The 27,995-nt window shown below is 46.7% G+C and overlaps 1 protein-coding gene across 1 annotated transcript; it reads left to right on the top strand.

Annotated features, from left to right (window-relative positions):
* The first annotated feature begins 122 nt into the window (after positions 1-122).
* On the top strand, positions 123-18,369 carry hs3st3b1b (heparan sulfate (glucosamine) 3-O-sulfotransferase 3B1b). The gene is made up of 2 exons (XM_047609439.1): positions 123-991; positions 15,200-18,369. The coding sequence occupies exons 1-2, from the start codon at positions 411-413 to the stop codon at positions 15,816-15,818; spliced, it is 1,200 nt and encodes a 399-aa protein (XP_047465395.1). The 5' UTR covers positions 123-410; the 3' UTR covers positions 15,819-18,369.
* Positions 18,370-27,995: the final 9,626 nt, after the last annotated feature.

Here is a 27,995-nt window from a genome sequence, read left to right as displayed (position 1 = left end):
CCCCCCACTCTCCGATTGGCCCGCTTCTGTCAACAAACCCCGGTTTATTAAGCCTCCCTGCTGCCATTGGCTGCGGCCGCTGTCGCTCTTCCTCCGGCCTGTATAAGTGCCTCCGCTCCACGGTCGCGTTTAACAAACCTGAGATGAGGCTGCGTCTCCTGCAGCTCAACACTTTCTCAAATCATAACCACAATTATGACCAGAAATTGCCTCTCCTTCCTGGATGTATCCGTCACTTCGATTACATCTGGGTTAGCATTTGTTTTGTGATTTTTTATTTATTTATTATTGTTGTTTTTTTTAAGTTTTAAGGAGAGCATGTGCTTCATTTTGCGGAGATTGCAGAGGTGCCACCGGGAGTGAGTTGGGCAATATGCGCCGCTGGGATATGATTCTCACCCGAAAGGCTTATGGAATATAGCCTGGTTTGCCACAGCCTGCATGCCTTCTGGTCCAGCCCCGTGAAGAAGAAGCTCATTCTGCTCAGCATCATGTTTTTAATCTGGGTTTACATGCTGTACTCCTGCGTGGGCTACTGCTCCAGCATGCCAAGTTTGGTGGTGGAGAGTTACCGGGGCAGGGAGACCGGCTCGGCGGTGGGCAAGAGGACAGAGGGCAGCAGGACGGACCTGGTGTCCAGGCTGCTGGCGAAACCGCAGCCGTGGGAGGATATTGAGAGCGACTACGAGGAGCCGTCCATCAGGACCGCCGCGTCCAGAGACCTGCTCAATAACGAGCTGGACACGGACAGAGCCGAGGACTGGGAGGAGATGCGCGGAGAGCAGCACAGAGCCCCGGAGCCCAGCGCCATGTCCAGCTTCTCCAACGGCTCCGGGAGCAAGAAGCTGCCGCAGGCGATCATCATCGGGGTGAAGAAAGGAGGCACCCGGGCTCTGCTGGAGTTCCTCCGGGTTCACCCGGACATCAGAGCCGTGGGAGCGGAGCCGCACTTCTTCGACCGCAACTATGACAACGGGCTGGAGTGGTACAGGTAAAACTGCTCATTCTTATTTTGCTTATTTATTTATTTATTTATTTATTTGGATTGTGACTGAATATTCCTGCAAACAAAATGTACCCACTCGCGATGTTTGAGACGCGTTGCAGCTTTAATTTGTGGAGGGATTTGCAGAGCGGTGCTGCGGAACACCGACTCTGATATTCATCAATAAGACAAAATGAACATAAGTGTCTTTTTTAAAATATTTTTTTGCAGTTTTATGACGCAGATAACTTTTACAATTACTATGCAATTATTTATTTTTCCGGCCACATTTACACGGTCACAGCTTAACAACCTCATTAACTCCATTATTTTTTTTTTCTTCTTTTACAAGGACTCTGATTTGGACCAAATAAAAGCGGTGCACTATAATACAATAATTGTCCAACAAGTTTGGAGTTTATTTCCTAATTAAACCTGTTAGAATAAACAGCGGGAGCGCGTTGTTTCGTGACCTCTGCTTTGTTCTTTGCGTCCTCTGGTCTGCTGCCTGGCTCAGATCAGCCCCTTGTTTTAATTAACTGTCTAATTCGGAGGTTTGATAGCTGCCCGATTTTTATCGCGTGTGTAATTTCGCTTTGGTGGAACTGACAGATTATGGAGCTGGTTAGGTTTTACGCACGGAGCTGGCCCCGTTTCCGCGACGCGCAGTGATCTCTGTCGGACACAGTGGAACACTGCACCTCCTCCGCGACGCGTCTCCGGGCTCATCTGTCGAGTTAAGAGTTTGAATCCAGTCGGCTTTGTTGTTATTCCACGACTAAAAATTACAGTTTTGCGCTCATTAAATCGTTGTTATACCCAGCCGCACTTGATCTCCTCGTCAGCCACTGATCCACTGGAGTGAGCGATTGGTTGACAAAAATCGCTTTTAACTGCTTGCGATAAGCGGCTTAACGTGGCACAATTTGCGCAAATCTGCGGAGTTTTCCTACGTTAAAATCCACATCTAAAAAAAAAAAAAAAAAAAGAATCTTATTTGTTTGGCCAATTTTGAGAATTGAAAGAAGAGGATAGAAAGTGTTTTTTGTCTCACAGAACACTGAACCTAATGGAGTTTAAAGCTCTCAAAGCGTTAATGTGGTTTGGACCATTCTTATGTCAATGGGCTCCACGGGCCTAAAAAGCCTGAGATGCAAGAAATGGGGGATCTACAAGACAAAAGCCAGGATTTTCTTTTTTAAATTTTCTTTTGGGACAAAACATCTCCAGAGGTCCACAAACTAACATTATCCTTGTCATTTACATCACAAAGTGCTAATATAACGAGCTGTTAAGCTTAATGACTGTATAGGGCTGCCTGTCAGGTCACAACACCATAAAACGCAATGGAAATACATGATTGAGTTTTTTTGCCTCCACTTTTAAGTGCAATTTTATTGAATAGAATGATCTTTTATTATTTATTTGTTCATGTAATGAGGGTGAAGCTGTGGGTGATAAATTGCAGATGGCACAATCAATTTATTGATTGGCTGTTTGGACTCAAAATTCCTCAGGTGTTTTTAGGAAAAGATAAATTATTTGTGCCATTTCCTTTGTGTTTTATAATGTCCTCGTGTGGTTAATGCCCAAGTTGTTGTCACAAAGTTTTATCTGCACATAAAAAAGGGGAAAATTGAATTAATGGGTTTGGCCCATGCTCTTGGTTCTGGATGTTTAAATATGCAGAACGGGGGAAAGGAGAGGCCCAATGATTTTGGGCATAATGAGAGGGGGGAAAAAAAACAGAGATGAATGGGACCAAAGCGCTGGCAACGTTCACTATAATGACACCGCTCCTTGATTTGTGCGTTGTTTCGCGTGCTCGCTTTGACAGAAACTTTGGTTTTAAAGCAAAGATTTACCGGTTGGAGTTTGGAGGCAGGCGGTGATTTAACCCACCTACAGTGTTTCCAGCTCGTCTGCGCGGGGAACTGCGGAGAAGTGATGTCTGCTCAATTTGAGGCCACGAAATTTAATACTTTCAAATCATGTAAAGAAGGCCTGACTCGAGGTTTTCTCACAGAGAATGGAAGCCCTCCTTTTTTTTTTTTTTTTTTCTGCATGTGTCATTTTTTATTTATTTTTGGCTTTGAAACCGAGCAGTTAGAGTTCCTCTTTCGGGATGTCTAAAATCCATTTTATCTGTTTTTTCTTCTAATAAAACTCGGGGGGTTGCGGAACGGTGAAATCTGTCACGACACTTTTATGGAAGAACCGTGGCAAGAAATGCACGTTTCAGTCAAACAGCTGGCGTAGGCAGCCCCAGTAGTGGAGGAGGGTGGGGAGGGGAAAAAGTTTTTAGTGCTTCTTTTTCTCGAGGAAATCGTACTTCATTCATTGCTCCTTCACGAGCGTCCCATTAGGACCAGACACCGGGGGAAGATTTCAAGGGAGGGCGCAGGAATGTTGCAGACAGAAGCAAAAGTGGCGTGGCATTGAAATAAATTCTGGGGGGAGGGTGGGGGTGGGGGGGACACATGATCCGACCGGGTTCTGTTTGTGTCCGAGTTGTGTAACTCACCTCTCCTTGTTTGTTCGTTTGCACAATCCCCACTGTTGTAACCAGCTTGCACCATCTTCGCCCTCCTTTCCCCCCCTCAACGGACACGCGCATTTAAAGCTGGAATTCCACCAGCCACAAAAGGGACGGGCAGAGAGGAAAAGGGAGAAAGGCCCGAAAAATGGCGAGCGGCGGACGGGGACGGGGAGAGGCTCCCGAAATGAAAGGAGGTGGAGATAACAAGTCCCTTCGTGGATTTGTGATGTCCTTTTTTTTTTTTTTACTTGCGCCGAAGACAAACACATGATTCATGCTTTTGACCGAGGGGTCCTTGCATCAGGAGGTACACATTTTCGCGGTGAGGTCATGCATGAACTGGCCCCAAGGAACACGCACACACACATTAGAAGGAGAGCGTCAGTGTGACCAAATGTGAGCAGGAACATTAGTTCATTATTTTCTGTCTGCACCTGTTTCTTGGTGTGAAAGTGCAACTGTTTTTTGTTTTTTTTTTCTTTCCCTGATAAGGATACTAAAAAAATCCGTTTCGGAGCAGCCTCAGGGGCAGCATTTTGTAGCTTGATAGTAGGTTCTTTGTGACATTAATCAACAAAATAATAATTATAAAATCTCGAAAAAGTTGAAGATTAGCTGAACATTTGCGTTGTTTTGGCTACTGCCGTGTCTTCGAAAGCCCCGCCGTGAAATTACTGTTTATTGCTTGGTAAGTCGTTTTTAAAGTATCCTGGGACCCAACCTCGTCGCGCGCTTGCCTCCGTTTCCGAGAGGTATTTTATTTACTCCTAACTCTTGTTGACCGTGGCCGTCGTCCCGTGCTGTCAGTCTGCGGTGCATGTTGCTCTCTTCATATTCCGTTTAGCCGTATTGGCCATGAAGGGGCTTTGATATGTAATTACTGCGCTGTGGTTTTGCTGTCGTGTCGCGGGCCCCGGTCTTAGCTCGCTGTCAGGGCCGGCCCTCCTCCCTCCGAGTGGCTTTAGCATTAAAGCAGGGAGGCCGTGCACATGTCGGGGGGAAGAGCGTAGACGCAGGGTTTATGGCCATACGGCGGAGTGTGTTGGCGGAGAGTTTGTCGTTCGCTGTTCTCTGGAGTGGTTTTTTTTTTTAAAGTTCACTGCGTGGCTTTTAGGGACCGCGATTGAGCGCGTACGTCGGAAGGGGGACCACACACTTCAACCTTCGGTCCATCTGTGATGTGGTTTCTAATCAAAGGCCGAGCGGCGGGGTTGAATCGGTGCCGTCCCTGAGCAGGATGTCCCCTCTGATCAACCTTTGTGTCCGGCCTGTGATAGAACAGCGTGGAGGTAAACAGAGTCAGAAAGCAGTAAAAGCTACTTAAGGTCCCACAAAAGGACAAGTGGAGCATTGTTGGAAACGGGGGCTCCCCCTCGTTCCACTATCAGACTTTAGATGTTTGTGGACGCCTGCGCCGTCTCAAAGCCGCTATCCGTCTCCGCTCACCGCTGCCACTTCTCCAGCCAGACTGGAGCTCCTGGGCCATGTGAGAGACGGTTCTGGGTGGGTGCACGTCTTTTTTTTTTTTTTTTTAATCTGCTCACCGCAGGGGTGCTCCTGTTTCCACGTAGGTGACCCCGTCCGCTCTGCGTCGCAGCTGACCTCGCCCTGCTTCCTTTTCTCTCAACGGCCAGAGAGGCCACCTGGTTCTACAGAGCGCCAGTGAAAAGGGGACGGGCCCAACAAACGCCGAAGTTTGCATACATGGGATGTTGTGCCGTCATTGAAGAAACGCGCGCGGTGTGGTCGGGAGAGACTCGACCGTGAAACCCCAAATAGTGTTCAAGCCTGGAGCGCTCAGACACAAATGTCGCCACGGCCCGGCTCCTCCGGGACGGCCGGTATTGATCGGTCAGGCCTGATTGGAGGTAATGTGTGGAGATGGGTTAAGGGTCTTTGACTGCGGGGTCAGACCCACGTCTGCTCGCTGACAGGGTCTGTGTGCTGACCATCTGCAGAGCTACAGAAAGCTGCTGGAAGCTACAAGTCCCACTGGGGATTTTACGGCCTTTTTCTCCGGGCAAAACAAAAAGCACGGCAGCCGCAATTTGTAGACCTGAAGAGGTTGTTTTTTCTTTTTCTTTTTTTCGCATTTTTCTAAAACTTAATTTTAGTTTAAGTAGCTCTTGCCTGCCTACAGTTGCTGACTTAGAATGATTAGAAACGTTGGCTCCCTGATTGTTTCCTGATTCCTGGAACTCCTCGTCTCCTCGGGGGACTGAGCCCCCGGCCAACCAACCGTACAGCTGACAGCAGGTTCACATCCTCCGCTCCAATCCTCAACGTGGCCAATATGAAGAAAAAAAAAACACACACACACACACACAGTTTGAAACTGCGGAGCCTCCTCGTTGGCTGAACATCCACCTTCAGTTCCCATATGAGGATTATTTGTTAATTTCACCGTGTCTCCCCTCAGCACCCACCGGTTCCTCCCTTATGGAACTCTTTTCTCTCCATTCTCCAGCTGTGCACTGTTGCTGCTGATGTGTAACAATGGTGTCACATGTCGTGGCTCGGTGAGTCCAGCCCTGGGCGGGGCACCGCTGCGGGCCTCGCTGACCACCGGTGGCCCTCTCCCAGGGAAGGAGCCGAGGAGTTTCTCTCCTCCGCTGCCTGAGCTGGCACGGCCCATTCGAGAACACACAGCGGCTGGGGGGGGTGGAGAAACAGAGAAAAGGCGGCTTTCATCCCCAAATTACCACCGGTTAATAGTGAAAGGGGAGACCTGTGGAGAGGGGGAGTGGCGGCGCTGTGCTGTGGTGGCCTGCCTCCCCCCCCGCAACCCCACACCCATCCTCCTCCCACTGGTGTCCAGTGAACTCGACCATTGAAGACAATATGGCCGCCGCAGACAAGAACCTCCTGCCGAAAGCGGAGGATAAAAGAGGAGCCTGACAGGAAGTGGCTGTCGTGCATTCACGCCCTCCCTAATTCACAGGGACGACGCAAACAGAAAAAAAAACTAAAGGGAAAAAAGAAATAAAGGAAAGAGAGCGCACTGTTTGTGTATTGTTTGTGCTCATTCAGAGGACTCGTGACTGCTGGCATGCGCTCCTTTTACGTTCCCCCCTCGCGAGGATGGAGTCGGGAGTAATTCGAGATTGGCAACAATAAAAAAGAGAATTCTAATGAGGGAGCCGCTGGAGGAAGAAAGGAGACGTCGGAATCAGAAAAGTGGCGCACAAACCCTCCCTCTGTGCTACGTGTGAATCGGGCCCTTTTTTTTAATGAGGTGATAATTTGGATGTTGTTACACATGTCAGAACAGAACCAGACATCCTCCCTCCAGAGTTATTGGTCATTCATTGCCGCTAAATAAACACTGTTTGGCACGTTAAAAAAGGGTTCCCTCTCGAGGCCGCGCCAAACAAACACCGATATGTTTTTTTTGTTAATTATCCGCCGTTGCTCTTGTTAAAGATGAGTCCTCGCCGCTTCGCGGGGGAAACGATAGTCGGGGAGAAACTGATGACAGAAAACCTGTAAAGCGTCACTTGTCCCAGGTATTAAGTCCCAGAGGTAGCCATTAAGGTGTTGGAGAGTGCCTGTCTCTGGGAGAGAGGAGGACACACACACACATATAGAAAGAGAGGACGATGGAGGTCTCCTGAGGTTTCCATTAGCCTGGCAGTAAAAGAGCAGAGCTCATTAGGAGCCCAGAGTTGTCTCTCTCCACCACGGCCGCTCGACACTAGTCACTCTCTCCATTTAGATGTACTCCCACTGCTGTTGGGCTCTCTCATAAGGGCTGCAAGAACACTTCAGCTCGGCTCTGAGACAACCTGGCCAAACTGCGCTCAGTGCCAATTATTTTCCTCCATGTGCAGTTTTTCTCCCCCTTGTTTAACCCAGATCATCAGGAAGCCCTAGGAAACTGGAACTTGTACTTTGGGAGGCAGCGGCTACTCTATTACTACCGACCATTACTAATATTAAACAGTCAAATGTTTTACACACTTTTTGATCAGCTCTAAATCAGGATGGGTATGCCGCCAGAATGGAGAATCTCCAAGATTCGTTATTGAAAAACTGAAAATTTAAAAGCTGCACGTCGGCTCCGGCAACTCATAAATACTAAGTGGACGTATCGATAACATGTTTTTCTGCCTAAAATATTGGGTTCTGTCGCACAGCATCCCCTTGTAATTTTATCGTTGGGCGCTGGAAGCATTTGGCTGAGGCTGGAGAAAATATTGCGGTCTGGAACGATGCAGAAATAAAGTCCACACTGACTCAGAACAACATGTTTATTTACATTTAGCCCAAACCTCAATTCAAAAAGAAAAAGAAAAAAAAAGAAAATGTACCACCACCACACACACACACTGCTGTCTCTGGCTTAAGTGTTGAGAGGTTTGCGCGCCCAACCCTCCGCCCCGAGCACCTCCTTCCGATGCATTTTATAAACGCGCTGCTTCGTACTTTTATATTTTTATAATAACTAAATTAAAATAAAAATGCCTGGTGAATGTGAGCTAGCAGATGATTATATTGCACATTGACTGTTGGTATCATTACGCAATAAAGCTAATTATATGTTAGCTCAGGAGGCAGGCTGCCTTGAGGAATTTGTAAACCATTAACCTGCAGCTGCGGCGTGAGTAATGGAGGCTAAAATAATAGGCCGGGCGCACAGGAAGATGTTTTTTTTTTTTCGCTCGGTGAGTGACATACAGTAGAGAGGAAAGCCCCTCTTCCCCGCGCGCGCACACACTTTGTTGTTCACCTGTCTCCGAAAAAGGAAAAAAAAAGGTGTGCAGGCAGTTACGGATGACAGCCAATTCAAACAGGATGCAAAGCAGCTCGCTCCCTCCTCCGTGTTTTTTTGCGCGCGTGTGCGACTGTGCGACTGTGCGAGCGCGCGTCTGGGGAGCGGGGGGTGGTGGCATGTATGTTCTTCTCGAGTCTGTTTCATCTTTTATTCATCTTTGCTGTAGCTAGATCAAGGAGTCATGCGCCTCTTGGTGCATGTCAAGTGTCAGGAAATCAGTCAGAATGGCTGATGCCGCCTGCACACCTTCACAACAACACCCGGAGATGTGCAGACACACACACACACACACATTCGCGCACACGCACACACTGAGACAGTTTGGAGTTATTTTTTATTTTTTATCCTTTCAGTTTATTTTGGCCCGGCTGCCGTATAGTTTCACCCCGATACTGATGGAGTGCTGGAATGTGTGGCTAGCTCCGGGCTAACACCTTCAGCAAACACCCTGAGCAAACACACTGATTGGAGAGGATTACTAGCGCTAAACAAATTCTGGGTATTATCTTCAAGTGGCAGATTTCAAAGTGTGTGTGTGTGTGTGTGTGTGTGTGTGTGTGTGGCGCACACAATGAGTAGCCCGATCGCCGTGTAAGTGTCAGGTGACTCGTGTGTCAGGCGAAGCGGCGCGTCGTTGCGCTAAGCGTCACCCAAACGATGGGATCTTTCACCTCTTTTAGGGCCGACAAATGAACCTTCTTGAGCAACATTTTTCGAGAGGCTGAGGAAAAACAGGACAGCGCTTCTGACAGCATGCTGTTGCACATTCATGAGGAGGAGGAGGAGGAGGAGGAGGTATTGCTACTTCCTTCTCTCCTCCGTTCCCTTTCACCAACTCCTCTGTTTTATTTATGCCACATGGTGGGCTCCCTCGCTTCACTGCAGGGTTATTAACGCTCTGTAATTCCAGGCAGCCGTCTATGGCCGCAGGCCCATGTGGTTCCAGGCCTGAAAAAAAAAAATAAAAAAATCCTTTTGGCCCCACACATTCCTGTCTTGTTTTTTAAAAGGTGCCAAATAGCAACAAATACATGCAGAAACTGACTTTTTTGTTTGTTTTTTTTGAGCAAAACCATATAAAAGTGGTTCATTTTTGCTTGTCATGCCTCGATGATGCGCATCGCAAGGCAGCCCGCGATGGGCATCGGCGTGTCTCAGCCCCGCGCTGTGTTTTCAGGACATAAGTGAAGTGAAATGCTGTTGGAGGGCCTGCCATGAAGTCCATGTGGTGGTTAGTTTTCTATTTATTTATTCCACGGTGCTAGTTTCTGATGTTGCCTCCAAAACCAGGCTGGCCCTGCGCCCAAACCCAGCCTGCGACCGCAAGGGCCCGACTCCCTCGCTCTCCCTGCTCTTTCTGTCTTTCCCTTCCCCGTTGATTCACATCGTCCCCGTCGTACGCAGCCTCCGCGCACATGCTCCGGCTGCGAGAGGCGACGCGAAAAACGGCGTGAAGTTCAGCTCCCCGGTGTCTGTGCGCAATGACGGATGGGCCAGTGCGCCGGTCGGGTCGACCGCCTTGTTTACCCGGAAGGGTCGCTAGATTCCCAGGCTGCTCTGACACAGCGCGGCTTCTTGGCGAAGCTCAGGGTCTGGGATCTGCATTCATCATCAGAAGCGGAGGAGCGGGAGGAGGAGGAGGAGGAGGGGGAGGAATCCAGCTCCGGAGGTTGGGTGTCATAGTGCAAGGGGAAAGACGCTCCTACCAGTCCGGCCACCGCGGTCAGTGACTTAGCTGCTTCATTATTAATCTTGTTGTGCAGCCTTTGGCCATTTCCTTTAAGACTCCCTTCATGTCCCCTTCATAAAGACATATTAGTAAAAAGAAACACACTGCATGTGTGTATTATTCTTCCAATTACATCCTCTACATCCTATCTTATAAGAGTTTGGGAAATACAGCCTCCTTGAGGATTATATCGGCGCCCGTGGGTGCTATTGTCAGGGAGGCGGTAGGATTCTTGATTTAGTCGAGCAACAGAGATAGAGGAGAAAATAGCCTGCAGTAGCTCCACTCACACTGACAGGCACTTTTGACAACGGTAATCTGGAGGAGGAATTTAGCTTTCAAACCGCTCTCCTCCCTCTGGGTGCTCCAACCCATGCAGGTCTGAGTGTGCGTGATACTAGCCCATCCTGCATTATTAATCAGTTTAGCGGACAGATGATTTGGAGGTGGGGGGTGGTGGGGTTCCTCTCGGCCACCTCCCTCGGTTTCCAGTGACGCCATTACTTAGTGACGCCTGTTAATCCGAAACCCTTCGGCCTGATCGGACAGATAAAGCCGAAGCATCACTTAAGGTTCATCGTTTGTTTTAGGGATTGAGTTACAACGCAGGCGTGGGGAGAATGCAAGGTATGAATATTTCTTCGGTAAGATATCGACACACACACACACAAAAACCCCCTTCGACGTGTGCTCCTGGAAGATCTCAGTTTTAAGAAGGGATCTCTGGATCTTCTCAGCCAGGAAATGAACTGTCAGAAAGCTCTAAGTGGCCACATACTGACACCTGGACTCCTCTCCAAGTGCTTGAAAGGGAGACCAGACGAAGCTCCTGCAACTTCAGTCGGGCCTCTTCTAAGCCTTTTCCTCGGAGTGTCCCGGCTGACGGCGTCTTCTTTATTCTTTTAATTTACAGCCAAAGCCGTGCTCTGCGGTTAAACGTAATGTCAGGCTCCAGGCGTAGGGGTGTATCATTTCAAAATGCTTTCTGTACGCTGCTCTGGAAGTATTCGGCGAGCGAGAACGTCCACCTCTCCGGGGAGTAGCCGCTGGGCGGGTGGGATTTACTCGTCCAAAGATTTGCGCGTACCTGCTCACATCAGCCCCCTTCCCCCCAAAGAAACACCAGCAATTTTCACATTGTCTGAAATATGCTTTTAAATACTTCTCGGGGATGAAAAGATCGGACTTGGAAGAGGTCGTCGAACGAGCGGTCCTTCAGATCCCTATCGTCCAACGGCGAATAAAGATGTTTCTTTGTGTTTCCTGAAAATGCCTATTCGTCCGCCACATTGACTCATGAGAAGTGCGCGGGTAAGAGCCCCTTGAAAAGAAAGGAAGCCTTTCAGTGCTGCTTCCCCCTAATTTCCTCCCTCTCCCCGTTTCCCACTTGTGAAGTGTCACTTTGCCACGGACTTCAAGCCCCTGATTGTCGAGTGAACCTCGTAGATCGGTGGCGAAGGAGTAAAGTGGAGTCGTCGGCGTTGGCGGAAAGAAAACTTTAAGTAAAGTAGCTGATTTGTTTTCTTATCCCAGCTTATTCCTACAGCAGGTAAATCGAGACTACACCTATAGAGCTGCTTAGAGCGCTGCTCAGCCTACGCCTTTGTTTTGGGTGCTGTGACCTCCCACGGGAAGATAACACTCGCTCAAGGGTCTTCGTACCATAGAAACTGCCTCAGCCCCGAAGGAGCAGCAGGAGAAAAAGCCGCACCCTTCCTTCGCCGGCGGATAATCGGCGCCCTCAGATTTGTGTGTATTCAAAAACCCTAATTTGAGATTCAAATGCTTTCAACATCCAGACATGTGAGACAATTGAGAAGCCTTTGTATCGAACATAAAATGGCTTTTTTTTTTTTACGTCTAAGTGCAAAGTAGTCATTTTGCCAGTGACGCTGCGACACATGCAGCTCTGCGGCAGCCCCTTATCATCAAATCAAACGTGACAGGAGGGAGGCAGACGCATCAGACAGAAATAACCCTTTTTTTTTTTTTTTCCTGACTGCCGTTTAGCTTCCGCCGGGATGGGGAGGCAGGGTTCTTTAAAAGCACAGGCCAAAGGGCCACTCCGCCGGGCCGCTGTTTGATGCTGCCGCCGTATGACAGGGGCTTCTGCTTTCTGTCTTATCGCTGCTTTCGGCGTGGCTTTCAACTTTTGAAACGTTCCCAGCGGACGAAGGTGCAGAGAGGCAACACCGGGGGGGAGAAAAACAAAAAAACAAAAAAAACAAAAACAAAAAAACAAGCAAAAATGTAGGTTTGTGCTGTTGTTGTTTTCTATATTCGGCGGTGTGCGGCGCTGTCTGAGGAGGAGCGATGTTTGCAGGAGCAATTTTGGCACACTTTCCACTTAAGAGCTCTCCAAAAGGATTCTCTCACTCGAGGGGGCTGAGAGGGACGGAGAAGTGCTCCACTCAGCCCCCAATAAGCACCCCTGCCTTCCTCTTCCTCCTCCTCCTCCTCCTCTTGTATCTGCCACCACCGCGACCCCCCCCCTCCCCACATCCCCGTCCCCGTCCCCGCCCCTGTGCCCTGACCACTGCCCTGCTCACCCCTCGACTCAGGGACAATGGCTCACTTTCAAAGAAAAGCAGGAAAAAAGAGGAGCCCGGTGTCACAGAATTGCCTGTTTGCTGACGGAATCTTTGAAAGCAGCACCTCATAAATCAAAAAAGAGCATAATAGCCATTGTTTTCGCGGAGGGCTACTTGTCCCACTGAACACCACCACCACCACCACCACCACCACCTCTCCTTCCCTCCTTTCTCTCTTCCTGCCTCTTTGGCAGAAAAACTGGGTAAAGTCAGAGGTGGAGATTTTTTTTTTAATTATTAGCGGTGGGAGGTCTTCTCTCCTTGTGGATTTGGCGCTTTTTAGGTTCTTCCTCACCACTTTTTCCTTCTCCATCTCCGTCTGACCATCCCTTAGTTTTTTTTGTTTTTTTTTACGCTCCTGCAACCCCCAACACTCAATATTGTTTTTTTGTTTTTTTTTTCTCCTCCCTGAGCTTGGATCAGCATAATCTATCACTATGCACATTGTAACTCAGGCCTCTCCTCCCTATCTCCACGGCGCATTGTCATGTTGAAATCGGATTAGATGGGGAGCCATTTGCCTCTTGTGTTTGGCTCTGGACTCTTTTTTTTTTTTTTTTTTTTTGTGTGTGTGTGTGCGTGCGTGTGTGTGTCGCTGCAAGGAGCGACAAAAAGCTCGCGGGCAGTGTAACCATTGTGCATCGAGAGAATGAGGAATAGCTCGCAGTTTAAGTCGAGCATGTGTTGGTTTATATTCCTTGAAGACGTTCAAGAGGTGCTGTGTAAACAGTCTGAAGCCGCGGCGCGCGCTCCTCTTTGCATTCATTTCTCCGGGAAACGGTTTCTGGGATCCGTCACGCTCGGAAGTAATAATAATAATAATGATAAAATAAAACACGCCGTATCTGTTTTGATTTCAATAGCCTGTTAATGAGCTTTTGAAAACGCCTTCCCCCCGCACTCGCCGTTTTTGTTTTTTTTTGCTCGATTCAACCCTCTGATGTTTCGGCAATCAAGATGATATTATCATAATTAGATCACTGGCGCTCGCATTAGGATTACACAAATCTGCCAACACCATTTCCATAAGTCACTTAAGCGGTTACCTGACGTCGCCCCGGGTGCTTTCCCTTCGCTCCCTGCGAGTTCCTCTCTTCATGGGGAAATTCTCGCACACAGATATGACGAAGAGCCCGATGTCGCATGAATTAAGCATGAGCTAGATGGACGTGAACTAGATTCCTGGCTTTTAGAACGTGTTCCTGCAGAGCCAAACGGAGAGGCATTGTGCACTAACGGTGGGTGCGGAGTCTGTCCGGTGTTGCAGTTTTGTTTTAAACCTCCTGTGAAGGGTTGAAAAGTGAATGGGATTTACGGCCATAGTTACACACAATGGCATATCAGTGCTCTAACCTTAACAACAATGGTGAGCTTCAGGGTGCAGCCGGAATCTTATCTGCGAGAGCGTGTTCCCCCTGATAGATCAGTGCCCTCAGTTATCTCCCCCTTCCTTTGTTTTTTCCGTCTTTAAACTGCTTGCTCGCCGTCGGCGTGGCTGTGAGCGCCAACAGTCGATAATTCTAACCCCTTCATCCACTCGGTTGTACATCGCGCGGGCTAGCTCTCCTCCCCGGTGCGTGAGGCCCGGGAGGGAAAGGTGATCCGCGTCCCAACGTCAGTCAAAACCGCTCTTATCGCCTCCGCCGTAATCTGGACCGTGCGGTCGGCTGCCAGTTCTGAAACCCGACGCCGGGAGAGAGCGGAGGGAGCGCGTTCCCTTTTCCCTCAAAACCGGTTGCTCTCAAGTGCCTCGTGATTATATGTCTGCATGTAACGTATCTGCATAAAGCCCTGTCAAGCAGCCTTCACCCAAAACCAAAGCCGCTCTTGTCAAAAAACAGATTCCCTTTCTGAAACAAGCCTCATCGTCTTTCAGCGCTGTTGCAAAATATTTTGTGCCTCTGATTGGGGGCAGGGCACAGCGGCAGAGCTACGCCTGAGTCAGCGAGACGGAGTGGGCGTTTCCCCCTCCTTCTTTCCAGTGGTTTAAAGCAGAGGTCTTTTTCAGACCAAGGACCCCCAAACTGATGGAGAGATTAAGTAGGGACCCCCTACCTGCTATATGTTGGATTAATGTTAATGTGTATTTAAAGACATTTAAATTTGTGGGAGAACATTAAAAAAATATATGAATAATGGCCAATCAACCAAAGATTTTGCTGGATTTTGATCAGGTTGGACTGTCGTCCAGAAATGCACTGAAGTCAAAAAAACACCCGCAGGACGTTCACGTAGAAAGTGGGAGGATTCAGGCGCAGAAGTGACGAAACCCAGCTCCCAATATGGCCGAACTGAGTCATGTTTAAAAACGTTTCCTTCTGTTTGATTATGCAGCAAATAAGCGGCGTCTGCTTTTTGTCATAAGTAAGATATCCTTTGAGTGAGTGAGCTTGTTGGTGTTGGAGAGCTGCCTGCACTAATAGGTTTTCGAGCCCTATAATAAGGCTAAACAGGCTCTGTGAGTCATTGATTGCAGAACACAGTACACTCCATCAACTTGATTACATTATGCAAGAGCTTACTCCACGTTACCCTTCTCCTAACCTTCTGTTTGAACCCTTTTTTTTTTTTTTCCCTGCAGGGAGCTGATGCCTAAGACCCTGGAGGGCCAGATCACCATGGAGAAAACCCCCAGCTACTTCGTGACCAGAGAGGCTCCGGCGCGAATCTCCGCCATGTCCCGGGACACCAAGTTAATCGTCGTAGTGAGGGACCCCGTCACCAGAGCTATCTCGGACTACACTCAGACGCTGTCCAAGAAGCCAGACATTCCCTCTTTTGAGAGCCTCACGTTCAAAAACAGGACTACGGGGCTCATCGACACGTCATGGAGCGCCATCCAGATCGGCATCTACGCCAAACACCTGGACAACTGGCTGCAGTACTTCCCCATGGACCAGATCCTGTTCGTGAGTGGCGAGCGCTTGATCAGCGACCCTGCTGGAGAGCTGGGCCGCGTCCAGGACTTCTTGGGGCTCAAGAGGATCATCACGGACAAACACTTTTACTTCAACCAGACCAAGGGATTCCCGTGCCTCAAGAAAGCGGAAGGCAGCAGCAAGCCCCACTGCCTGGGTAAAACCAAAGGACGGACCCATCCGAACATTGACCCCGAGGTGGTGCAGAGGCTACGGGACTTCTACAGGCCCTTCAACATGAAGTTCTACCAGATGACAGGACATAACTTTGGTTGGGATTGATCTTGAAATCGCAAAAAGACATTTTCTTTTTTTAAAATTCGTTTTTTTGTTTGTGTTTTTTTTTCTTTCTGTAATTCTACGGCAAGATGTGGAGATATTGCTATATATATGTAAAATGTACAGAAATCTATTTTATAATAATTTATTTTTATTTCTAAGCAATTAATTCACTAAGCTGCCTAACCATGTTTGTACATAACATCTGACCCACGTGTTGTTTTTAACATTCCTCATTTGAAATTGCTCCTCCCTCGTGGTCCTGTAAACTCAGTGGATTTACTGGTGCTTCGTAATGCAGAAAATCAGCGACGACTGAAGTAGAAACTGGGGTGGGGAAATGTAAAAGCACCATATTACGGGTACAGAGTGCTCACAGAGCAGTGGAGAACATCCATCCGTGCGCGTCCTCATTCATATATGCATCACACTTTTCATCTTGTTTCAGCCCTTTCCGAGTGTGATTCTTTTCTAAGGCGCTTCACTTCCTTTACAATCCAGCTTTCCTCCATTGGCACAGGCCTAAGCACCGCATCTCATGTCCCATTCCACTCAATAACAGGTAGATCAATAGGCCTAATTGATCCTCATTGTGTCACTCATGCTTAAAGTATACAGCTGCCCTTTCACTTCTTAGTGCTCCCGCTGCCTGCTCTAATGAATGACCCATCCATCAAACGCTAAATCCTATCCGGGACCACATAAGGGCCCATGTTAACATTATGCTAATCGGGTAAAGGTAACTGGCAGATCGATCGAGCCTCCGATCTCTAACTCCCCCATTAGAAGCAGCCTCGGCTCGGAGCCACGCCCTCACCCTATTCGCCCAGTTCAAAGGTCGCTCAAAGTCTCAATCAAATTTCCTCGAGAGGCATTTGATTTGTTGAGGAGAGCAGAGCCGGAGAAAGGTTGGGGCGAGTGCGTGCCTTGTTCTCATGGTAAGATAGGAAACCTTTGCGTGAGGTAGCGGGTCGGATGGGGGGGAGGGGGCGCATCGGGGCCAGGAAGATGGGCCGTAGAGATGGAAAAGATGACAGGGCGAGGTTTTGCCTCAATGAAAATGGCGCTCCTTCAAACAGAAGTCCGCCAAGGCCCTCGGCCTCAGATCTCAGACCGAGGAGATCAAAGGGACAGAAAAGGTTTTTGTGAAGCACCCGCGGGCGGCGCAGCAAGAATTGCCTCCGGCGGGGTTTCCGTCTAACCTCCGGCGTCATCAGAAAAACCGCACGTGCCATCGTCCATGGCCGATATATACTTTATGCCTTATTCACCCCCTGTCATCCTCATATCTCACCTCTATACACACAAACAGATCTTAACTCTCTACTTGTTGCCAAAAAAAGCTTCGCGTGGATATCATATTTCACACGGCTTAGTTGCTATCGCCTCCCCCCGCCCCCCGCCACCTCACCCCACCTCACCCCACCCCCTTGCATTGCTTCCTAGGTTTTGTCTTTCTACTTGAATTCTTGATATGCAAGAGGGAGAAAATGTGTAGCCTATCATTCTTTGATGTGATGTCTTTGCAGCAAACGGCACGCTATTATGAGGGCACGGTTGGGGTGGGGTGGGCAGGGCGGGGTCCATGCTATGCTACAGTACGCTACGCTATGCATGCACGGTGCGGTAGCCATTATGAAAATGCAGGCGTAATGGGAGGGGGCTATTAGCGTCCAGCGAGGGGTTCTCGCGCGTTCACGCGGAGCCCAGACTGAATGTACACAACCTATCCTCATGCAGAGAATCAGTTCTGAAGGTCGGATCGCCACTTAGTGAAAATTTGATTGTCGTTTTGAAGAAAATGTTGTGCCTCTTTAACTCTCAAATCCAACACGGTCAGCCTGCTCCTGTCATTAAAAGAGATAATGACGAATTCAGCTATTTTCCAGTGGAAACCAGTGGTTGCTAGCAGGGGGAGATGGAGGCTCGTTACACTGTATTTTTCTTTTTCTTCTTCCATCATCCTTCACTTTTAACTCTGTCCCAGCAACGGAACACCTAGGGAGAATCTGCGTGCGGAAAAGCCTTCATCTCCCCCTCCTCCTCTCCTGCAATGTGCAATGTTCGATTATTAACAAAAAAAAAAAAGAAGAAGAAAAAGCATTTATGATGACCTCTTCGACAGCTGATGGGAGAACTGCATTTGAATTCTGGTTAAGTTCATGTAACTGAGGGAATACCTGAAAAAAACTCTCTCTCTATATATTAAAAATATACACTTGCACTCATGGGTTTCCTCCGTGTTGCTGCATCGGCTACGGTTGAGTTTTATTCAACCCGTTGGGAGTTCTAAAAACAATAAAATAAATAAAAATAATGTTTTAGAGATGTTTGTCTTATCCACATATAATATGTATCTAGACTAGCAGATCTGTATGTACAAAAATGAAAAAGACATGTAAATCAAGTATTTTGTGGTATGTACATCAAAGGAATTAATTTTACACGACGCGAGAGCAAAATGGAACAGATGTTTCTAGATGATTAAATACTGAACATTCATAATATTTCTTTGTATGAAGAAATAAATAAAAAAGTATATATTTTACCAAAACCTCTCGTGCTTGACTTTTATTGGTTGTCTCCGAGGGTTCCTGTTATTCAAATAGCAAACTGTACATTAAAGCTCCGGTACCAGTTAGGTTTGATTTTATGAATGGAAAATCTCTCATAAAAGACATAAAGCCAGTTAAAAAGGGTATTAAGTGAACTTTAAAGTCAGTTCTCACAGTTGCTCTTTGACCTTTAATGCGTCTTCTCTTCGCCGTCTAGACTGGAGGATGCCATTTTTCCCCTCTGAGTCCGAAGTTAAAGGACTTGTTTTGAACAAATTAAAAACTAAAAAATGTCTTTCCTTCTTTCTTGTGGTGTCGAGCTATGTATATGGTTTTAACTTGGGGTGCTTTGGTGTGTGCTTTCTCTGATATTTTTGGCCTCCACTCCCAACATCTGGAAGAGACGTGAAGTGACGGTAGATGTACTCTAAATTATTCCTGCATGTAAAATCACGTTTAAGGAAAATAAGTAGCCACTTTGCTGCAAAATCTAGTTAAATTATTGAACTAAACAAACTGTTTGTTCCCTCTTTGAACTATTTTACATACAGTATATCACAGGTGCAGCAGGTAAAGCTTAACATGAGAGGAAAGTAGAAAAGTCCTGATACACAAAAGCAGTTTTAAGAATTGATATTAATATCGTTTACAAGAGCAGGGAACTCGGATCTATTTGAGGAGCCTCGCAGGTTCCAAATATCATGACCTCGGCTTTACTTTCATTGGAATTTAGAAAATGTAATGTAATCTTTAATGCCCCTGCCACGGTCCAGGAGTGGTTTTAGGAAGTGCCGTTTGTCAACGGTAGGTAACAGTTGATGAGGCTGAGTTTATCTTTGCCTGATCTGAGTTCAATTTAAAGTGAGCAGCGTGACGTGCACTTACAAAAGTAGAATAATACTATATACAAAAGAAAAAAGTATGCCATGAATGTGTTAACTATCCAAAACTGTCCATGGAGGATTTAAACATGACTGCAAAAGTAAAGAGAATAGAGTGCAAATGTAAAGAGGAATTATAGGGACTAAATATTTACATGTGATTGCAGATATAATACAATAGAATTAATAAGAAATGAAAATACTAAAGAAAAACAGAAAATGAAAAAAAACAAAACATAATGGGTTGTGCGTGTGCGCTTGAGAAAAGTCATAAAAGTAGTGGAGAAGAAAGTGTGATGGAAATACTTGGCCACGGAGCGCCAAAGCTGTACTTGAGTACAGTGCTTGGGTAAATGGGCCACTTTCCTCCACTGGTGGCATTTTTGAAAGATCCTGATGAAACTTTCCAAAGAAAAAGTTTGAAGCGGCTCATTAATTGGGCACCAGTTTACGTTTACCTGGCGCTCCAGGTGACGCATATCAAACGCACCTTTCGCTGCTATTGCTGCTGGGAAGCTAAGACTGGGCTTCAAGGAGGGCCTTCGGCCTCATCAGGCATGGCTCCCACAGGTGCACTTCAAACCTGGAAGTTTTCTGGCTTGTTTGGATATTGCGCACAGAGGATTTGACCCGAACAGGGAACTGGGACCTCTGTTTTGGCTCATCAAGGTAGGAGGAGCTCAGCTGCTTGTGCTGACACGCAAGATTTCAGTTGTTGTGTTTGTGTTTTTTGGCTCTGCTGAGCTGGTGTTTGTCCTTTGACTGTGGCCTGCCTGACTTTCAACATTTTGGTGTTGGAGCGCAGCAGCGTCACCGCGTGAGTTATTGCCAGCCTGCGACACCCTCCCTCGCGGTCGCTGCTTTCGTTTTGCAGGCCTGCAAACATTTGTGTTCAGCGGTGTTTCCCTGCTGCGTTAAAATCTGACAATGCACGGTGACATTTCCCAGATAAACATTTCACAAATGTCCAATCGGTTCATTTGTAACTCTCAAAACATTGCTGCTGCTGACCTCCTGTTCTGCTTCACGCTCCAACCCCCTACAAACATTAAACTTGCATCCACTGTTGATTCCCTGCTGCTTATCTGCACCGCGCCTGTCCGCTTCAAACCCTGAATCGCTGTGATATTAAAGTTAATGTACTCGATTCATCCATCCTGGCTCAACGCGCATTATATTCGAGTGCTTTCCAACATGCGAGACGATGAGGGCGATAAGGAAGCAGAAGAATATCTCTTGCTTTCCAATTGAGCATCAGGATCTTCACTAGGATTCTCTGCAGCGTCGAGCTCGGCGTACTCACGCTTTTGATGAGGCCATCAGCTTTGTACTGCACATTCTGCCAAAACCAGAAACCATCGTGGGTATAATGGGCAAGCGTGCATTCATTCATTCATTCATGTGCCTTTGCGCATCGACATCCGTAAACTGAATAATTTAGGGTTTGGAGTTTTATAGGAAATATAAACCTAATGCAGTGGAAGGACCTGCAAACAGAATCAACCTGCAGCACAGAGAACTGGAAAAGGTTAATTGCCAAGAGTAATTAGATTTTAAACTATTTGCATTTCAGTGTCTTACATGTGCACAAAGTCTCATGTCTATATGCTTCGCTTTTTGGTTTAAAGGTATGTGGGTCAACCATTTGAAATTGGGTTTAACCTACCTACCTACCTACCTACTTCTTCTGAGTAAACTATGTAGGTTGGCTTTCTGTGTCCTAGTTGAGAAGAGAGGGGGAAAAAAAGCCCTGGTTAAATTATTATTATTTTTTTTTTTTTTCTGTTTCCTGCTCAGCGTGACGCTGTGGTTATGGGAGTGGGGGGTCCGTGCGGTTTCAGGTGACCCATAGCTGTGTGGGAGGTTTGGCTGCTGGTGGCTGCTTATCGGAAATGCCCTCTCTCCTCACCCACACCCTCGCTGCCTGTAAAAAAAAAAAAAAAAAAAAGCTGCCAGTGTTTCCTCCTGGCTCATAATGAGATACACCTCCAGGGCTGTTTATTTACAAGGCTCCGAGACACCTCTGTGTATCAACAGGGCCCTCATTCACGACATCAGATGTGATGTGTTTGCAGACCCGTCCGAGGGCGGGGGACGTCGACGTCCGTGCCGGGTTGCGGGCTTTCTTGGTCCTGCGGATTTGGTCGTGCGCTTTTATATGTTCCAGCACTGAATGTCAAACTATGGTTTATCACGAAATGATGTTAGTCATGGCTCTGTAGTACCCAGAGGAACGCAGTAGGTGTCTGATTTACACTAATAAATTTGAACAAAGTTTAGTGCCCTTCATTTATGTTTGAAAACCAACTGAAATTTGCTCACTTTTAGGAAAAGGCTCTTTAACCTGCAGCTTAACTCATCAGATTCTATTGGATAACAATCAGAATGCCTGCAAAATAATAAGAGGAGACCAGTTACAGTAGTGATATATATATTTTTAAAGTTAAAATTAGCTCTGTATCACTGTTTTCTCTCTGCGGTCTCAGGGGTATTGATGCTCTATATATGACTGATGCATCGTGCAGATTGTTTGTAGTTGTGTGTGGTTGCCTGAACAAAGGAAACTCGACACATGATGACGGGAACTTCAAATTCACGCAAGGTTATCGTCATTGTAAAGTAATCAGAATGCAACTGTCCGAGTTCACCTTGCTGCGGCAGATTCAGTTGTGATAAAACACTTCTTTCTTTCTTTCTTTTTTTTAATGCAATTAAACTTCCCGTACTAATTTGTATTTGCAGAACACGCCAAGTAGTAGGCCTGTTCATGCTTTCCAGCCCCGAAGGAACATGTGGGCTGTAATGAGTGGAACATAGAAATCCCCACAGTATGCATGCTGTGATGTAGTGTCAAATAAAAAAGGTGGGTAAACTGTGTATTTCCCGTCAGGCCCAGACATTATCCTAAGGGAATAAGAACGTAAATGTATAGCAAGAGAGAAAAAAAAAAAAGAGGGGGGGATCAGGGGTATTTCCACATTACTTTATGACTTTATGATATCTGCGTAAGTAGAAAGTATTTTAAGTTAGTGTGATTTGAATTACATATGCATCTAAGGCTAAAACATGCCGTGGCTGACCTGACATAAACAGTGTATGTATGCCAACATGCCAGCTGTGTTTCCAAGAGACAAAAGGGCGAAGTCTGCCAAAGCCGACAATGACGATGTCCAAACAAGGGCACAGCTGTGGCTCAGGCGCAACCAGTAGGAAATATCGGCTAATACCTCCGTGGGGGCGGCGTACGCTAGTGGTGCAGCTTCTCTATAGAGGCACTTAACCTCAGTGGAAAATGTACAAAGTAAACATCAGCCCATACTACGGCACCACATGACACGGTGCACGCGCGGCTACCGGTAACCCTCGAAGCAAAGCAGCGTGCGGTTTCTCAGCCCTCTCCCGAAGCAGGTAGCGACTCGCCTCGCATCAGAAATCCCTGTTGATATTTACAAGTCTGGAGCTGGATAATTGCTCAGCTGGAGCAGTGAAAGACAGAAAGGAAGGCAAACAGGATGTGGTGTGAGCGATGAAAAAATATTTTAGAAAGCCCCAGCCTGGCAGGTTGAAGTGGAGCATGTTCTCTTGGCGTGCGCCCAACCTGTCCCCGGAGTCTAAGCCACCTGTATTAACTCATGACTAACCCGATTAACCTGTTCACGGATCCGACAGATGCAGATACGGGGATGATAGATTCCCGGGCTGGCAGCCAAGGGGGCCATCTTGAAGGAAATGGTTTGTGTAATTAACGGAGTAGCTCAGCAGAATGACAGGGGGTAATTGTAGCATTTGCAGATGATGTCTTATTGTCATCGAGGGTGCCTCGCAGGCTGTTATGGGTACCGGGCGGCTGCTGCTTTGGGCTTTGGGATGGGAACAGAACAGACACCTGGCAGCACTAGACACGCGAGACCCCTATTGACTCGACTCCATTCACCACCTCCCCCCCCCCTGCCTGATTCAAGCCCCCTTCTCCCCCACCTTTCCTATCCCCTGACACCATACCTCCAGAGCCGGTTGCCGTGTGGTGTGTTTGATCATATTAGCTTCAAGCTGCTGCAGAGCAATTGCACAATATCCAAACAGCCTTGTCACAATGGCTGAAAACATGGAAGAGGGGCTGCAGGGGGTGCATTAAAAATTTAGGCGTCTGCCCTGCTTTGCTCTTGGAGCGCGACATGGAGCAGCTCAGTTTGGAGAAGGAGCTGGTGACTCGGTGGATGGCTTCACGTACAGTCTTGCACCTTTAGCCTGCTGTTGATTGGGCCTGCACCCTTGGGTTGATTCACCGAAGTCACGAAAAAAAAAAAAAAGAGAAGGCACTCGCTGTGGGAAAAAAACATTTCTGCTGGAACATGCGGATTTTCTTTGCAGAAGTTTTGACACGTCTGTCTCTGAGGAGACTTTTTTCTTCTCGGCGTCCACGACCCCGGCCAGAACTGGAGGTGTAAATCCTGTTACTGTGCTGCAAGTCTGATGTTTTTGACAATGTGTTTGCAATGCATAAGTGGATCTTGATATTGCTCTGATAGCTTGTGTGTGTGTGTGTGTGTCAGTTTTCTTTTGAGCTGTAGGGAACATTGATGCGGTTCTGGTCCAATCATCCACGGGTTCCTGCTGAATCAGGCTTAAGAGCATTTTTCCATGGACTCTTTCACTTCTAGCATTCCAGTAGAAATCTCAGAGATGGACATCTAACAAACTATGAAGTCCTTTCAATGTTTTCACATACTTTCCAAATGAGTCCTGGACATGGGCCTAGTGTTGCTGAGCTGTGGTGGACCTGTTCTAACGCTTTGGGATTTCAAAGAGGCTATATCATCCTTTTTCAATATTTCCCTTTATGTGGTTTAGTGGCTCGCTCCGTCAGAAGAGCAGCTTTTCTCAGATTACTTAAGACGTTTCACACTAACTCTATGCAGTGTCCTGAGAATTAGTTCCAGATACTGTCCGGAGCTGCCGGAATTTGAGACATCCAGCGCAGTGTGTGCCTACCGGAAATAGTCTGGTCTGGTTTAGGTGAGGGTGAGGGTTGGCGGCGCCTTATGGAGAAAGGACGAGGATGATATCGATATACAGACAAAGAGAGCAGCTACGCTCCATGCATCTTAATGACTCACTCATACATTCTCTATTCACAAATGCTTTCGGTTGGACAGTGCCGCATGGTACGTTGATACGTTTGATGGTACGTTCTCACGTAAAGATCACTAAGTCTGATGTCCAGAATTTCCAGAAAGTCTTTGCTGCAGTGCGTTCATGAAAAGTATTTGTGTCCGCAACCCCTAGGGGTTCCGCAGAGGTACTGCGGGTGGGGGCGCAAAATCTTTGGTTGATTAGACATTTTATATATATATATGTATATATATATATATATATATATATATAATTTTCCTCGTCAAACACCCTACTGTTGCACATGCTTGAAATAATATATATCTCTGAACATGTGCATTATTTGAATAGGGTAATATTGAAATTGAATGCAAAATGATAATAATGTATATTTATACATAGCACCAGGCTGAGTTTAATATAGGACACATATAGTAGGTAGGGGGTGCCTACTATACTACCATCAGTTTGGGGGTCCTAGGCCTGAAAAACGTTGAAGACTCCTGCTCTACGATATCATACAACACATTTGCATGTAACTAGTAGCTAGTTTGTCCCAACTCATGCTTCAAGCTAGTGACCAGGAAGAACACATTTGAACTAGTTAGGGCAGCCTGGGCTTTTCTGCTTGTGGGTGGTGGTGGTGGTATGCAATATGAGGAACAACAATTAAGGCATGCAAGCCTATTCCGATAGACCCCAAAAGTAAAATGATGGCTTTCTACCCATAAGTTACTGCAAGAAGCTAAAGAACATAACATTTAAAGAACATTTAAAAAAAAAAAAAAAAAAAAAAGAGAAGATATTGGGCCAGACACAATAATAAATGACTCAAAGCAAAAATAGAAGTAGCATACAATAAATTTAGACACGCATATATAAACGCGTCAAAGGAATTACAAGCGGAGAGGAAGATAAAGAGAAGTCAGCAAACTTCTGAAAAGGCCATGTCGTCTCGGTGGAATTTCCCCGCTGTCTACGGAACCACAGTAGGCATCGGAAAGTGACCCACTGCTTAACAAGAAATGCATTTAAAGTTCAGATTTCGATCACAAAGACAACTAGCGCATTAACCCTTCGAGGAAATAGCGAGTTCTATGCTGAAGATTCGAGGCCGATTTAAGGTCTGCTACAAATATAGCCCTATAAATGTGATCTGGGGCCACTTCGGATCACGCTTGCCTCCTTCCTCCTCCTCCTCCTCCTCCTCCTCCTCCTCCTCCTCCCCGTCCGCTGTTTCCTGAGTCTGACAGATGTCAGACATGCTGCGACAAGCTCGGCCCCAGAGATGTTGTAGCGAGAGGAAACACGGGGATCAAGTGGAAGTCTATCTTATCACCGCAGGTATAAAAAAGGAGATTAGCCACCGCACCTGAGGAGAGGCCCGTGCTGCTTTACATGGGGGTAATGACTGCTCGGTAGGCAAAGGTGGTTGCGACGGAGGCCTGCGTACTTCAGGTTGGGTTTACTCAGATCAGCCAATTATACCTCACCTTTGTTGCCTTTATCCGAGTCGAGATCAGGCTTGTTCTATCTTACGTTCGCCCCCCTTCTCCTCCTCCTTTCCAGCCCCTCACATTTAGAAGCATACAGAGGGGTTGGATTTCTGCCTTACAGCAAACTCCAGCGTCATGTTCTATGCAATGCTTATGAGCTGTCATTAATTATAAAGGCGGCGATTGAAGATCACGGGACTGAGACCGTCCACGTGTTCCATCAGCGCTCATTTTCATATCCTGTGAATGCAGATTCATCTTTGTCTCTGACAGAAATAGCGTGCACAGGGACGAGCGTAAAGCCTCCCGTCTGGTCACCCGTGCCGGCTCTACAGAAGTGTCTCCGTTACCAGCAGACGCAGGAAGCGACAGGCTGCCCGGCACACCTGCCTGCCTCGAGACGGCCAAGAGGAGGGTTGTTTTTAAAGGGGGTAAAAAAAAAAAAAGGAAATGTAAAGGTAGCGTAGGAGCAGGTGGGCTCCGCTGATTAAAGGGAATGAATAAAATAACTGCATGTAGGGCAGATGCTCGTGTCGCTACACCTGTGAGAGCCGCCTCGTGCGAGTGATCAGTGTTTCTTTTATGACGCCTGGGTTTTCTGCTTGTATTTGATTTTTTTTTCTTTCCTGACACTCCAAATGAAAGCCTTGCTTTTCCTATGATTTATTTGCCTTTTCAAATGTTATATAGCCGCCGTCTCTAGTGCGCTACTCCAGTCCATAAGTGATGCTGTTTTTTAATAGGAGGTTGTGGGTTTATACATGATGCGCACATGTTGGCGCATCTATACTAACAGGGTTGTGAAACACATTCTAACAAATGCATCTCAGAAATGAAGTGGATAAATTTATGATGTTTGATTGCGTATCAAACACTAAATTGGAGCTCTTTATTGTCGCAGTGCTCGACATGCTTTGGAGAAGCCCTTACAAATTCTTTCCTTTATAGGAAAGATACATCAAGAAGAAGTTTATCATTGAATCATTTGTAGTCCTCTTAATGGATGCCAATTTGTCTTGATTACAGTCATTTGGTATCTTGCTGCGACGGCGCATCTTCAGATGTTTTGAAATGCGGCGGCGTTCTAATAAAGACACACTCCAGGATCACATCACATCATTCCAGTGATTCATCTGGAGCTTTTTAGTTGTTGGCCTAACACGATGAAGCTCCTGCTTCTGTTTCAGTAACTGTTGGGCTTAAACAATTACGGGGATGAATGGATTGACGGAGCAATAACCAGCAGTAAATTTAATTTATAGGTACGCCAATCAGCTGCAACTTTACCGCCAACCGCGAGTGAACAACGTTAATGATCTTTCTATGATGTAAGGTTCCTCTCTTCTGGGAAACCTGGCATTTATGTGGACGTTACTCCGATGAGGAACACCCTATTGCTGTTGCCATGGGGATGCATTTTGGTGCCCCAGGTAAGCGATATATACTGTATTTGCAAAAAATCAGATCAGAACGCCTCCTCTTGTTTTGCCCATTGTGTGCGCATTCAGCAGTGGACAGAGGTCAGCATTGGAGCATGAAAGGACCGCAGCTACGTAGCCCCATACGAAACTTTGGAGCTACAGCATTTCATCCATTCGATCGGACCTCCCCTTGTGCATCATTGATCCCTTCCGACTCTGTTACCAGAGTTACCTGAGCTTCCTTTCCACACCCCACAAAAGCTGCAGCTTTGGAGAGGTGCTGACATCTTTCCTGCTTCTGTAACACGCCATCCACTGACGGGTTTCATGAGCAAAAGGTCAAAGAGGTTTTAATATGTGGTCATTTCCTATGGTACAGTGGTTCCTAACCTTTTTTCCTAGGAGCCTCCCCTCCTTGTATCTAATAAAAGCGAATTGAACCATTTAACTCCGTTTTCAATTTAAACAAAAAAGCTGTATATCATATTCTAACCCTAAATTGGTAAATGTACTCCTTAACATTTAACAATATTTATTATGTTTTTTATGTCCTTAGTTTGCAGTTGGGTTAACTCAGAGGAGAAAAAATAAGTTTGGTATTTTGTCACCATTTACTGAACTTTAAAATATGTGCAGCTATATATATATATATATATATTATTATTATTTTTTTTATTTTGGATAATTCTGATTACATAATATTTATTTAGTTGTT

Source organism: Mugil cephalus, chromosome 16 (genome assembly GCF_022458985.1).
Source record: "Mugil cephalus isolate CIBA_MC_2020 chromosome 16, CIBA_Mcephalus_1.1, whole genome shotgun sequence".
In the NCBI taxonomy this organism is placed as follows: Eukaryota; Metazoa; Chordata; class Actinopteri; order Mugiliformes; family Mugilidae; genus Mugil; species Mugil cephalus.
Note: the sequence above shows the minus strand (reverse complement) of the source record. Positions and strands in the feature narration are given on the sequence as shown.

Excerpts from the sequence above, each read along its gene's own strand:
- hs3st3b1b (XM_047609439.1), top strand. The coding sequence starts at position 411 with ATGGAATATAGCCTGGTTTGCCACAGCCTGCATGCCTTCTGGTCCAGC. Across the intron at positions 992-15,199 it reads AACGGGCTGGAGTGGTACAG|GGAGCTGATGCCTAAGACCC; the intron begins GTAAAACTGCTC and ends TTTTCCCTGCAG.